Consider the following 15505-nt stretch of genomic DNA (forward strand, 5'->3'; position numbering starts at 1 on the left):
TTACCCGGGAATCCCCGGATTTCAATAACTTCACCCTCCACCGCGAGGCAAGCGGTGATTTCCATATAATGTCATGTAAGATCTATCTGTGCTCTATCTGTGCATATTGGGAGAGAAGATCGCGGATGTTGCTTTGGATTTATAGTCTTCTTCTGCTGACTGCCATAAGCAGAAGAACGCATTGACATTGTTTTCGACCCTGTATTTTAAGTAAGAATAAATTGTCATTACACTTAACCAGCTGTCATTATTTTCTCATAGTATATGGGGGCCAAGTCATTAAGACCTTAACATTTATAGCAATTTTTATTTTATTGATGATACATTTAAATAGATTTTATTTATATACATACGAATTTTCAGTAATGGTTAAATATCATACTTACTGATTTCTGATAGTTTGAATAAACTTTGGAGTAAAGATTTGAGAATGATTTTTACATTAAAAGTCGTTCCCTAACAAAAAATATTACGGATTCTGGATTTCTTGAGTAACAAGTTAAAATAATGGACATTTTAGTTCGAAGAGGATATATGTACATATAAGAATGTCTAAAATAGAATATTAAATTAATATAAATGTAAAATATATTAATAGCAATCTATCACGTTCCAAGGTAGTATTGTAATTTCAATTTAAATAATGTTATCTCCAGACGGATTAATGTCCTCCTTTACAATGTCCTACATTACCTTGCACTTGAATTTTGCCCCGTATTTTAAAACTGCCTTGCCACTAAGCACTAACGTGAGTAATTATTATTATCCTTTCGATTATGTTTGCCTGAGATTTATTTTATATATCTTCGTTATATTACTTATAACTATCAGTATATGTAATAAAAAACGAGTAGTAATCGATCGCATTATACTGTCATATATATTATTAGACAGAGGCGTTCATTATTAAAAATAATCTAGTAACACTTGATTGCGTTATTTATTTATTAAAAAAATGTAGATAATGTCTTATACCGGGTGGTGCGTCGCCGAGCGGAACATAGAAAAACCCATGTATATTTTAAGGGGGTCAATTATTGGCTTCCCTGTACATTTTATAGAAAAAAATGTAAGATAGCTTTTTGGAGAGACCAATCTGGCAAACCCTTGTGTAAAGTTTCAAAAAATTTTAATAAGCGAATCTTGAATTATTCAATTAAATGTAATTGCAAAATTAGCAAATTTTCGGTTCATGTAAAACCAAACGGGCACCAGTAAAATGAATATTGTCACTGACGTGAGGAAAGCGTCAATAAATCAGTGACAGTCGATATTTGAAAACAAGTATGAATTATTCAATCGACGAAAAAATAGCTTTAATTAAGTGGCATTACGCGGGAAACAGTTTTAGAGCAGTATCTGAAATGTTTTCAGTTTATTTCCGCACCAAGCCCATTCTTGTATTCGGCTGTACGTCAGATTTGACAAAGCCTTATAACAAATTGTTTGCTGGTGGTTGGTGTCTGGTTTTACCTGAACCGAAAATTTGGTAATTTTGCAATTACATTTAATTGAATAATTCAAGATTCGCTTATTCAAATTTTTTGAAACTTTGCACGAGGGTTTGTCAGATTGGTCTCTTCAAAAAGTTATCTTACATTTTTTCTGTAAAATGTACAGGGAAGCCAATAATTGACCCCCTTAATTTATATGGGATTTCCTATATTACATATTATATGTTACGGCTAATATAATTAATACGGATATTGTATATAACAACCGGTAAATATTCATAATATCCAGCAAGTTTGGCAAATGTAATAAATTCGTTTGTATTAATATAAATTTGCTACATTAACCGGTCGTTTCCAACTCAATCCAATACCCTTTGCAAAATATGTAGAATGACCGGTAAAAGTAATAAAGGTATTAATATTTAACATATTAACAATTTGCATTTATAATATATGCAGTTTAAGTTTTAAACGAGAACCATGGAGACAAAAAAATGCTGACAAAAAGCTAATGGCTAAATTTCAACAACTGATTTTGATGCAAATAAAAAATGACATAAATCAGTTTTGATCCATGAACCAGAAAAAATTGAAGTTCTTTAAAATTAAATTATTTTGAGATCAGATTAATATATATCGGGTGGGTCATTTTAATATATGCACCCAAATTGCTCCGAAAATAAGCGAGATACAGAAAGATATTTAATACCAAAGTTATTGTTTGGGGAAAAGAGAATATGTTCCTGTGAAGGTCATTTTGACCTTGAGGTCGTTTTTCAAGTTCAGTGTAATTTTTTAAAATGAAACCTTTTTTTGTAGCGGATTCGAAAAGACCAATAGTTTTACGTTTAAAATTATGTTTTAACTTGGTATCCTGACATTGAAAGGGTCAAATCAAGGTGTTTTTTAATTTTTGTAGGAGACTGAATGTAACGTAATGTAATGTAATGAATGGAGGCGGCTGTAAGGTGCACATTTTGCCTAGGGTAAGAAATGTGATAGCTCATAGTGGTTAAGTTTTAATGGACTTGATATTTTTTAGTTCAAGACTAAACTACCTTTAGGACACTACCCAAGCAGCACAATATGCTTGAAATTATCACATAGCACGCTATATAACTTTATAAACAATCTTAATTAGGTTAAACTTGATCTTATAAGCATTTATAGTTCGTGTATAAGCTCAAAAAGGGCTCACGCTAATAAAATATTCTTATTTCATTAAACTCGTTTAATAGTTTTATATAAAATTATAAAATCAGTTCCAGTCGATAACAAAGCATTTATAAAATTATTTTATTAATGTTATATTATTTTTCTATTACTAACTTAGACTATATAAATACAATTATAAAATATAAGTATTTCAATGAACAGAATTTGCACTCACCTGAGACGTTTATATCACATTCATAGGGATTAATAAAATTATTAAAATTTATAAACCCCATACCTTTGGTAAAAAGAAAAAGTAAATGGTGAAAATGAAAACAACGCTGGCAGTATATCTATCCAAAAATTGACACGCCCTAATACACGTAGTCAAATACCACTGACATAGTCAAATGTATGCCGCTAGATAATTTTAAAAGAACTCAAGGTAGATTTTTTTTAAATCCCTGAGCACCTGATCTATTGCCCTATGCAACTATTGTTTTCGGCTTTGCGTTGATTTTTGGGCACTCTGTATTTATCGATGATTACATAGGGAATCATTATTTGAGGATTCTCCAGGTGAATATTTTCTTGCCCCACGAATTTTACTGATATAAAGGCGCATATAGACTTGAACACGCATGCGGTGAGAAGCTTTGCATATGCGTGCGTACTCAAGCCATTCACGCTCAGAGCATTCGTTGAAGTTAAAAATCTCCGCATATGCATGCGTGCTCAAGTCGCTCCATCCATTTGTGAAAAAATGTCCGAAGAGTTGCTTATGGTTAGTGCCGCGTTGTGGTTATTAGGAGTATATTCAAAAAGAAAAATTAAAAAAGAAAGATAGGCGATGGTGGATGACGCATTTATTTAAAAGAAAAATTCCACAAATGAGGTCCGATTTACTATCAGATTTGGCTTTAGTTTCTAATACCAGACAATTTAAAAACTCTACACGTATGTCAGTGAAAGACTTTGAACACCTTTTAAGTAATATAGGCCCTAAAATAATAGAGATAACATAAAAAAGACATAAAATAAAAAAGATACAGTGTTAAGTAAAGCCATACCTGCTAAAGAGCGCCTACTTATAACATTAAGATTTCTGGCAATAGGGGATTCCTATACAAATCTCCAGTATCTTTTTAAAGTTTCGAAGCAATCTATCTTACAAATAGTACCTGAGGTGTGCTTAGCCTTAATCGAAAACTTGCGGGAGTGTATAAAGGTAAAGTATTCAAACCAACCCGAATCTTTATTCTTATTGAATAGTTAGTTACACAAGTAAATGCTAATATGTTTAAATGGAAAATGAAAAAACTTATTGGAAACTATCTGTTGGTTATTCTCACCAGAATATAATTTATTCGGTTGAATGTGGTAACAAAGTTCTGTAGAGATATGTTGCGTCCAGATGTATCCATATGATTTGAAGGCTGACTACTCTCAGTTACTTCATTTTCTGGAGGGTCCGAATAAGACATATATTGACTTATGGCAGGGCTACGAAGAGAGGGACTAACTAGCCTATGTTGCTAAAAAGAGTTTTCAGAAATGTCCTGTAGAGTGGATATGTGGTATCCAAATGTATCCATATGATTTGAAGGCTGACTACTTTCAGTTGCTGCATTCGATGGAGGGTCCGAATAAGACGTATATTGACTTGTGGCAGGGCTAGGAAGCGAGGGACTAACTAGTCTTTGTTGCTGAAAAGAGTTTCCAGAAGACATCCTGTCATATTTTCCTAGATCTGCTTCAAAAAGTATATTGTGGATAGCGTGTTCGACCATTATTTCTGCTCTTTTAGAATAGGTTCTCAATTTTGATGCGATGTGTTGCTCATAGATGTCAAACCGATCTTGTGTTTTCTCTTATCTTGTTTTCTCTTCGATCTTGTGTCTATAGTGGCGGGCTTGTGTCTCCTTCATTATTTTGTATGCTTCCGTTATTTTGGGATGCTCGTTCAAATTTCGTTTTTTTGTAAAAATATAACTTTTTTCAAATTTACTGACATATTAGTAGTCACTTGTCAGCTATCAAAATGTTTTATAGGTTCTCAGGTATGCAGAACTGATTACCGTCAATCCGTTTTCTAATTTTGTTTCAAACTTTTTTGACCACCCTGTATATTTGTTTAAAAATTACGTAATATGGATACTACCTTAAAGTTCAGCCCTCGTTAATTTATCTTTGAATAACTTTGAAAAAACTTAACACCGGAACCCAAAAATCATTTATTATTTTTAATTTGATTAATATGTGGTGTACTCTAAAAAAACAATACATACCTTTTCCTATACCAACAGACTTTTTGCATTTGCTCGTTTGTGCCTTGAAAGAACCAAGTGAGCTGCTCATTTTCTTTTTCACCACTAACGTTTCCATATTCAGTTCTTTTGAAATTGACTCGCATGCATCATCTTTCTTCGTTTTTCAAAAATAAAACTTATTTTTTGGATCCCGTAATATAGGTTTTTTTCCATAGAGATCTAATAATTCTAAACACTTTTCGTCTGACCAGTCCATTTTTCAGTGACTAGCCACTAGCCACAAATATGAATAAAATTGAGCAACTCGGCACTAGTCTCGCGAATGGAGCAAAAACAAGTCTAAATTGAACGCGAACGCACACGTATGTTTCTTTGATGCGCGTCAAAAAACCGACACCACTCTGGCTCACGAGACGCGTGCTCAAGTCATTCGCGAGAGGCAACGCATGCGGCGAGAGGCTACGAAAGCGCGGTCCACATTTGCACATGTATTTCTATGCGTAGCTGCTCACCGCATGCGTTTGCAAGTCTGTACGCACCTTTATAGGTGCATATTTCCATCTCATTTTTGATGCCCTTTCAAAATATTAATTTTTATTAAAGATTTTCGATGAGTAAAAAGAATTCCTAAAATTACGATAAAAATTTGACTTTTTTCTTCTTAAATTTTTTCTACTAGTATATACATAAATAAACTAGAAATATTACAAACTGAGCCATAATTCAAATATGTTTTTCTTAAAATTGCATATGTATTTGATTTAATTCGTGAAAACCAACACGGCGGAAATAAATATATAAATAATACAAATATCATTAAAAAATGGTCCCATTAGATAAATCTATTTAATTTTATAAGACATATTTATAAAACATAATTATTTTATCTCTAATAAAAGTGATATATATTTTTATTTTATGAAGAATCCGCTTAAAACATAATGGTTTATTCGCAAACGTTATCAATAGTTAATAAATGGCGCTTTATAGGTGTAAAATTCAAACGCCAGTTTTTTGGTCAAATATTTCTTAGCCGGGACCAAGAAGAAAGATTTGCACTACTTTCTTACTTTTTTAAAGATTTTATTATTCTGAGAGAGCTAAAGGAATAATATTTCTATTTTTTTTTTAATTTAAAAATATTGATTTATATTATAGTTTATTGGCCACATCCTTAGGTTTCTATATTTTAAAAATGTTAATAAGCTTGTTAACTTTTTTATTAATACTTAGAACTTTCACTTTATAGTCTCTAAATCTGATAAGTCAGCATTTTGATCAATTTCCAAAGTTTTAAGATAAGAAATGTCCTCTGATGAAGATGGCGATCTAATTCCCTCATTAATATTTGAATTCGCATGAATAATTTTCAATGATATAGTTTTTAAAATTTCCTGATTTTTATTTTTTTCCAAGATGAAATACTGACTATTTTAAAAAGAATTATACTTTATAAATATGTATTGGCGTGCAAAAATAAAACAGATTCTATTCTAACAGATATTCGCAATTAATTTGTAGGTTACCCTTAAAAAAATTTATATTATATATATAAATTTATCAAATTAAAAACATTTTAAAGATTTTATTAAAAATTTTTATAAACATAATCCTTATAATTATAGTCACTAAGAGTATTTTTTTCATAATAAACCCCTAGTTTACCTAATATAACTTACTACAAAACCTTTATAAAATGATTTTATATCTGTTTTATAAATATGTTTTAAAACAGTTATAACGCAACTAAATAACAAATTTTGCTTAACACACTATAGTTATATAAGATTGTTTTATAAATGCTTTATACCAAATTATTTTTTGCATTACAAAAATTATCTTATTAACTGTTACATAATTATTTATAAAACTTTAAACTGTTATAAAATAAGATTATTTGTAAGACAGAATGATTTTAATTAAAGCCGTTAAGCTATATTTTATTGTTTAATACGCCCATAATATAACTAATATAAAATAATATTGTTTAGTAGTAGTCCTTAAGTGCTGCTTGTGTATTTATTTGAATTAAATATCGATAGATTAATTTATCTGTGAAATTATATTCATTCTTCCTTGTCCAAGATACTTAAATTGTAATTTTGATATATATTTATACCGAATGCGTCATTAATAAGACATTTTTATTTTTATTAATATTTTTTTAAGGTCATACTTTCGGCGCTACTGGATAAAGAAAAACTTAAAAGTCAATACCATCGACCAAACCACCATAATTTCTAATGCATTTTTCATAAATTTTCCTATTTCTTAAGCAAACTCTTTATAATTCTTGTTTAGTCCTTTTGTAGCTTGGTCTCCTAGGTCTGTAAAGTATAACCCGTCCACGAACATTAGAAGAAATTAAAACTAAGAAAGCTGGAAAGCTATCTAAAAACTTAAATCGATTATTATGTTGATATAAACTAGTTGTTTATCCAATGGCGTCGTAAGTATGTACCTACTTAAAAAAATAATAAAAATAAAAATGTCTTATTTTAATGACACACTCTTTATTAATATTTATCAAAGTTAGACAATAAATACGATGGGTAAGAAATATTCAATATAATCTAACAGATTCGAAATAAATAGTGTCCAAAGGTAGTTTACTCTTTAATGGAAAAATACCAAACACCATTAAAACGTCTATATGAGAGAAACACCATTAAACGTATCTATTTCTTACCCTCGCAAAATATGCACCTAATACCCATACAGCAGCCTACTAAAAATAAAAAACTCAAGAACTCGCTCTACAAACAACCAACCAAGGCTTGTATCCATTTTAAATAGGACACCCTGTATAAATTATTATTACTTCTTATCAATGGTCCAAGAAAGGCAAATTTCTTTTATGCTCTCCATTGTGAATGAAATTCTTTTATGTGGTTTAACACTTTGTAAAATTCAAGAAGCTAGACAACTGATTTTGAGTGCCTTCCCAAATAACCAAAATATCATCGACATATCTCCCATATGCTATTATCTATTTGGCGAAAAGGCCATTAATAATTTTATTCCCTACGGTATCCATAAAATAAAGATCCCATGACTAATACAGCTTTCTGTTTAAAAATTTTGCCATTCAATTTAAAAAAGTTTTGATCTAAAAATGCTTTTAATAGGTAAATTAGGTCTGCACGGATCCACCTGGGTATACTAGAATTTGCTTAAAAGAATAGTCTGTAGTAATGATTTATCTGACTGATAATATCTAATAGATTCAAATCATTAACATTTTTCGCTTCTTTCAATATCCAAAATTTTAATAAAAATATTTTCAATGTAACAATAGTCTTTAAAACTGTGAATAATCTGACAAAAATCTACTAAACACAAAGCGGATAAACCGGAGCGGGCTTTGAAATCTGGGGTGTACTCCTTGAATTGCGTTGAGTGACTCGGCCACTCCGGAAGGCAAGTTTTAATTAGAGTGACATCTAAGCGTTTTTAACAACTGTAGGAACACGGATGTTAAAGAAACCAAGTCAGCATTTGCGAATCATCTTTTTGTCAACTGGTCACCCTTGTTTGGTGTCGGATGATATAACTGTTTTATATAAGTGTGCGAAAGGAAAAAACTAATGTTCTAGAAAAGTTAGATTACAAGGACAGATAAGAAATCCAATCTTAATTTGTGTCAACGACATTTTTAATGATAAATCTTATCTCATTTTCAACCATCTCCAATAATGTGACGCTTTTTTAAAAAAGATCTTATTTCGATAATATGATATTTTTTATAAATACATCCAACACTCCAATATTCTGTAACAGCTCGGTCTGGCGATAAGGTTGATTTGGTTAGGTTCGGATCCGAAGATCCTAGGTTTGACTCCCATTTATTTTAACAAACTTTTTTATTTTCCATGTTTGTATTTGTTTTTATCTTTTAAGTTTTAAAGTTTTTCGTTTTAAAGTTCATATTTTAGTCCATAACGATACACGATGTTGTAGATTTTTATTTTTACCTTTGTATTGCCGTAAGTGGTTTCTTAATCCTTTAAATTGATGATTTATCATCATTAACTTTTATTTTTTCATATGGGAAGGGGTATGTTACATAGATTTTGATGCAATAGTACAGCAAATGTTCAAAGTGTTCTCTGACAATAGGTCCAGTCGTTGTAATATATAGATAAACTATATGGATAGTTTTTTTAAATTTTTTTGTTCTTTATCAATTCAAAAAACCAATTTTTTTTAAAAGAAATTACGTATTATAAGTCCTAAATCATGCAACATGGTTAGTTTGTTTTACTGAGATAAATATCATCAGCATATAATCTTATTTTGAAATTTACATTTAAATTGGAAATAAGGTTTACATAAATAAAAACAGAGCTGCACTTATTGCTGTTCTGTTTAATGCATCGCTTTAATAAGCAGAACTGTAATTTTTATTAACACTGCAACTTTGATCGTTGACCCTTTTACCCCCACCCACGTTACACCACCCGTTCATATACATACGTAAACACTTAAATACGTACCGCAAGGAATGAGACGAGAGGGTTAGAGGGAGAATACTTTCGCGCATCAGCCGATCCGCGAAAACCACGAAAGGGGAAACGGCAATGGTGAGATCCCTTCTTGAATCAACATAATCAAGATGTTTAAGTTCGTAACGAGTTAACTTAAGGGAGGTTTCAATGTACAACAAATTATTTTCTATAACATATAATAATTCTATAACAATAATATTTCTATAACTATAAGGACTGAGGGAGCTCTGAAATGAAATATTACAAAATCCATAAACGTCATTTTATTTAACAATATTTCTTCATCAATCGCGTCAAACAATATTCAAATATTATAATATAGGGACACCATTACTGCCCTGGATTTTTGATTAGGTGTAGATTAGATAATAAATCAGTTGCAGTGTAATATGTTGTGTCTTTGGCTTTGCGAAAAGCGTATTGGTAAATACAGAAAGTGTTGGCTCTTTAAATCCTTTAACAATTTATCGTTTTCAATTCTTTGCAATATCTTGGATAATACAGGCAATCTTAAAATAGAGTGATAATTGCCTTCCGTCAATTTCCTTTTATGATAATTTAGTGCTTGTTAATCTTATGTCCCAAGAAACGCATTTTTATCACAATTTGAATGAAATGATTTTCTCAATAAAAAAGTCCAGTTTAAATCAACTGTGTGTAATTATAGGATGACGATATGTAATAAAATGTTATATAATTAAAAAACTATTTCCATTAAACTAAATTCTCCACCTACATCATAGACATGACAAGATCCCAAAACAAAGCTAATAATTGTACTTACTTTAAAATAGAAAAGATAACTAACTAATAAATCCGGCTCGAGCTGGATTCTAGGTCAGCCAGTAAATTTACTCTCGGTCTTATCAAACCCCCAAGACAACGAGAATCATTCAAACCAGTTTTAACCGGATTTCCAGACGTAATCATGAAAACCGAATTAAAAATGGTCGCGATTTTGCTACATGGATGCGTATGATACATGTGGACGGTTAGTGCCATGCAGAGGCGAAGTTAAAAAAAGTGATGAAATTCGTAAGACCTCGCAATTTGAATAAAAATGTTTAACAGTCATGGTGACTGTACAGGTTGAGTCTCTAAGACAAAAAAATATTTTAAATTAAAAAAAATATGATTTCCTTTGTTGGATTAACAAGAAGTCTTTCTGCTAAAGTTACAAAAATTAAAAGGTTATATATTATATATATATATATATATATATATATAGGCTTCAAGTTAGAGCCTCTTGAATCAAACTTATGCATCTCGACGAAGAAGATGTATATAAAGACATGATATAAAGACATGTAACGATTAAAAAACCCTTCTAATGACGTTGTGATGAAAAAAGTAATCATTTGAGGAGCGAAAAGAGTAGTCTTAAAAATGCTCTTTTTCCACGTAATTTTCTCTTTTTCATTCCTTTAATTTTCTGATAAACACATTATAATTATAAAAGTACGCATCTGTAATACCAAACAAGCACTCTCTTATCAGTAGAAACATAATTAAAAGCTGAAATGTATTTTTAATACTTTACCAGTTTTCTTTCAAATATACCGGATTTAGATAAATAATTTTATTATTACGCGAGCGTCGGTCGTTTAAAGTATCGAAGACGTGAAAATATTCAGTATATTATACTAAATACTTATAAGTATGCTGTTATAGTGTATCTACGTACAAACAAATAATGCCTAAAATATTATTTCAATAAACTAACACAATGTTTTTATCTTATAACAGAATGGTTGTTGGACAACCAATACAATACTACTACCCTTACGGGCAATCGCCGCCATCTGTTAAAACGGCTTTCCCGTATTTTCATCAGTTTGAAAATTTTGCTGCTTCAATGGAACCAAGTGACGATTATCCCATGGTTACTTCTCCCAGTAACAGTACTCAGGTAAGGCTTTGTAGTTATCTTAAAAAGTTTAACGTATAAACGAGGTGTGTGTATAGCAAGGTGCACCATGTATATCTAAACGTAAACTTATTTAAAATCATACAATATTAAATTTCTCGATTTAATATCAACTATTTTAATTTAATATTTTTGGATCTGCTTTAAACTGAAATCCGGGTATTTTCTATATTACGCATGAATAAAACTGGTTTACAATAGATATCAGTTTCTATTAGAATTATTAAGATATAGAAGTAAAAAATACATTTCTGCCTACTCATTTAAATCAAATCAAATGAGGCATCTTTCCTGTAGTCTCATATATTTCTCCCACGTCACATGATCCTCTCTAAAATATTAAACCACATATGACTTTAGATACTATGTAAACAGTGATAGCTGCCTCCATTTCTACAGCCTCGAATTAAATTTGGAGGTAAGCCATTTGAAAGACATCAACTTTTCCATGAAAAATATACATTCTGCCATTGTTTTTTAAAGTAAGTTTGAGCTACAAGTGGAGTGCATTCACAAAGGACGTGTTCAGAAAATTCATCATTATTTTGTATATTAGGCATTATCTGCATAAACAATCTTTCACGACACTAACTTTGTTTAGGTGATCGTTAAGGATTGTTTGAATTGTTAGGATTATGTTTTGATATTTGAAAGGCGTACTTTTTGTGTTTTTCTGTGCTTAGTGCTTACAGTACCGACTAAACTAACATACAATAAGCGCTTTGCTCTTTGTTCTGAATAATCTTTTGTTTAATTTAAGGTGCCGATAATATTATTCTATACATACATTTAAGCTTAGAAATAGAATTTCAGTTCTTATATAAATAGTTCGAAACTAGGGCCAGATGCCTTTGTGTGTATAAGTGAAGGTCTTACAAGACGTACAATTCGTTAATCTGTTGTATTTATTTTGAATGATTTTTTGAAGGCGTAGTGAGTAGTTATATTACTAACATGGTAATATAACTAAGATGTTCTTAGACCCATTAGGCACTATGTCTCATGAAATTAGAATCTTAAGTAAAAGTATACTAACTTTTATAATGTATTACTAATTTATTCAAATCCTTTTTTTATTGTTGCAGAGTGATAGCGATAACTCTGTATCGAGTATTGAAATTCCCTCTCACTCCATAGAGATTCCCAAGAAAGAGGAGCGCAGACAGTGCCTTTGGATAAATTGCGGCACTATTTTCCAGTCTCTGACTGAATTGGCAAGCCATGTCGCTCAGTACCATTCAGCTGGCGCTTCCGATGGCCTTTTTTATTGTGGATGGGAGGGTTGCAATCGAAACAATAAAGCTTTTAATGCGAGGTAATTTTACAAACATTAATTGATAACAAGTATTATTTTAAACGCCAAATAGCAAATCTTTCAATTTTATTAAAATATTATATTTTGTTTCAGATACAAAATGTTAGTCCACGTCAGGACCCATACAAATGAAAAACCGCACAGTTGTGGCCAGTGTAACAAGTCCTTTTCCCGCGCTGAAAATTTGAAAATTCACTCAAGATCGCACAGCGGGGAAAAACCATACGTTTGTCCAGTTCCTGGTTGCGGAAAAGCATATTCTAACTCCAGCGACCGGTTTAAGCATACGAGAACTCATTCTGTTGAAAAACCGTATCAGTGTAAGGTGCCTGGATGTCCCAAAAGATACACGGATCCTAGCAGTCTTAGAAAGCACGTCAAAACATATAAGCATTATGCTCCTGAGCCGCTCGCAAACATAGAGAGTTTTAAAAACGTGTCTGATTCTTACAGAATGGTAGATGATCATTCTAGATTGCAAGAAAATATTGATTTTAATGATAAATCAGATGCAAATTCCAAGTTGAACTCAGGAAATATCAAAATTGCTCAATTTGGAGAAAGCATTGAAAATCACGTTCCTGTTATAATGGTTAATAATGCCAGAAAAGTTAATGAAAGTTACCACAAGGAATCACCAACGCAGCAAAGCAAAGATATATTTGGGTTGAAAGCGTTTATTGACCTTAAAGCCGACAACTACGGTTTTGCTGACACATGCGAAAGCAAGAAACTATATAAACCGTATGAGCTAGATAGTAATAGACTGATTCATGCGCCTATAGCCATAGACGCTCCTTTGGATTTGAGTATTAAAAGAAATATTTAGATAATGCTAATTTTCTTATATTTGATTTTTGTTTGTTTTTTTATTGGTTTTTGTTTGGTTTTCTTTTTGCTTTTCTAATCCACATGCGGGTTTTTTAATTATCTTAATTGTAATAATATAAAATTACTGTACTTTATGAATAGAAGATGTATGAAAACTCAATACAGTTTTTTATGAATTTCTATTGTGATTTTTATTAATAGTATATACAGGTATAATGATTAATGATAGTCAAGATAAGATGTGAACGGTTTTATAATAAACCTTTAAAATATAGTTATTGAGTGTTACAACCCAAAACATTTAAGCAAAAATTTTTATTAATAATAAAATTATATACATATATGTATGTATACGTATCTTTGATTTTTTATTTTAATTATTTTTACTAGACGCATCGTATTTAACTTTGGAAATTCTCATATGTGGGGTACTGAAAAGCCCCATTCAGTTGTCAGTCGTCATTTCCAGTATGAATTTAAAGTTAACATTTGGTGTGGTATTAATGGAAACCATGTAATAGGCCCCCATGAGCTACCTAATTTGAACGGAGACTCGTACTTAAATTTCTTACGAAATGAACTTGGAGGTCTTTTTGAAGATATACCATTAAATGTTAGGCTAAACATGTATTTTATATTTATAGTACCATGTTAGGCAAGATGGAGCGCCAGCGCATTTTTCTCGGCAGGTACGCAATTACCTTGACGAACAATATCGCGAACGTTGGATTGGCCGTGGAGGACCTTTACTTTGGCCTACGCGTAGACAGACTTAACTTCATGGACATGTACTTCTGTATTTGGGGATATTTGAAATCAATTGTTTATGATAGTCCTATAAATAATCTAAATGAACTAAATGTAAAAATTGTAAATTCTGCAAATATGTTAAAAAATAATGAGGATCCTCTTTTTAAAATACGGCAGTCATTTGTTAAACGTATTTCAAAATGCATTGAAGTTAATGGAGGGCATTTTGAACAGTTCTTATAGTAGCGTTATTTGTATGTTTTTTTGTTTATTATTGTTTTTGGTATATTTGTTTGAAAATAATATATAAAAAAAAATATAAATCTCAATAATAAATTATATAATCATTTACTTTGGTTATGATATTTATTAATTTTTAGAATTAACAAAAAATCGTAATATTTTTTTTATTTAGTAACTATTCTAATTTTACATAAATATCAACAATCTTGGGTATTCATTTTATTTTATTTAGGATTGCATTGCTAAAAATCTAGTAATTTTAAGTCATTCACATATTATGAGAACCTAAAAGTGCGATAATTTGGAAAATGGTTTCTCCTAACGACTTTAATAAGGTATACATTTTTATGTAATATTAAAAACGGAAATTACTTTGTTAGTTTTCAAACCAATATACGGAGCTGCAAAAAAGTTAAGGGATTTAAAAAAGTAAAAACTAACCCAACGAGCGCCCTCCACCAAAAACACGAAAACTGTACACGAAATTTTATTTTCCTTTTTAAAAGACTCATATGTTCTAAATTTCATGTCAGTATGTTATTTGGTTCAGGACCAATGAGAAAAAAACAATAACTGAAATAATACTTTGACACCCTGTATTTCAGTTACTATTAAAGTTAAGATAAGGCAAGTTGCAAGCAATTTTTTTAAGTTTTAAGAAGTGTCTAGAGGGTGTACCTTAAACACATGCTGGTATTTAAGGGGTAATTCTTTGATTAATTTTAAGAAATATCTTCCTACACTGTAAAAAAAATCAGTCTGAATGAACATATCTATGTCAGTGAGTTAATATTTTGAGTGAAATTATTGAGTACATTTTTATCGAAAATAGAGTAGGTACTTTTATTATTTTACTCGAATCTGACACCTATTGTACCAATAACAGGTAAATTATCTCTTATTAGAGATATAAGCTACATATCAGAGTTAAACAATAAAAAAAGCAAAATTAAAATTTTATATGAGTAAAATACAATCACATTCTTAGTAGAATTTTCCATTTTTTACTATTGTTACTCCTACCAAACATCAAACACGCCCGCCTTCGTCCA

The 15505-nt window shown here is 30.7% G+C and overlaps 1 protein-coding gene across 4 annotated transcripts in view; it reads left to right on the forward strand.

Annotated features, from left to right (window-relative positions):
* Window positions 1–13642, forward strand: part of LOC126743128 (zinc finger protein GLI2-like) — a 33668-nt gene extending 20026 nt beyond the window's left edge. For 2 of the 4 annotated variants that reach the window (XM_050450095.1, XM_050450096.1), the window contains exons 2-4: window positions 11134–11296; window positions 12400–12629; window positions 12723–13642. In XM_050450095.1, coding sequence (XP_050306052.1) covers window positions 11135–11296; window positions 12400–12629; window positions 12723–13458 — 1128 coding nt within the window. In that variant the 5' untranslated portion in view covers window position 11134 and the 3' untranslated portion in view covers window positions 13459–13642. Of the gene's footprint in view, window positions 1–8677; window positions 8712–10965; window positions 11297–12399; window positions 12630–12722 lie in introns of those variants that run through there. The other 2 variants (XM_050450097.1, XM_050450094.1) reach the window with 2 other exon arrangements.
* The last annotated feature ends 1863 nt before the right edge of the window (window positions 13643–15505 follow it).

Source organism: Anthonomus grandis, chromosome 12, assembly GCF_022605725.1.
Source record: "Anthonomus grandis grandis chromosome 12, icAntGran1.3, whole genome shotgun sequence".
Lineage (NCBI taxonomy): Eukaryota > Metazoa > Arthropoda > Insecta > Coleoptera > Curculionidae > Anthonomus > Anthonomus grandis.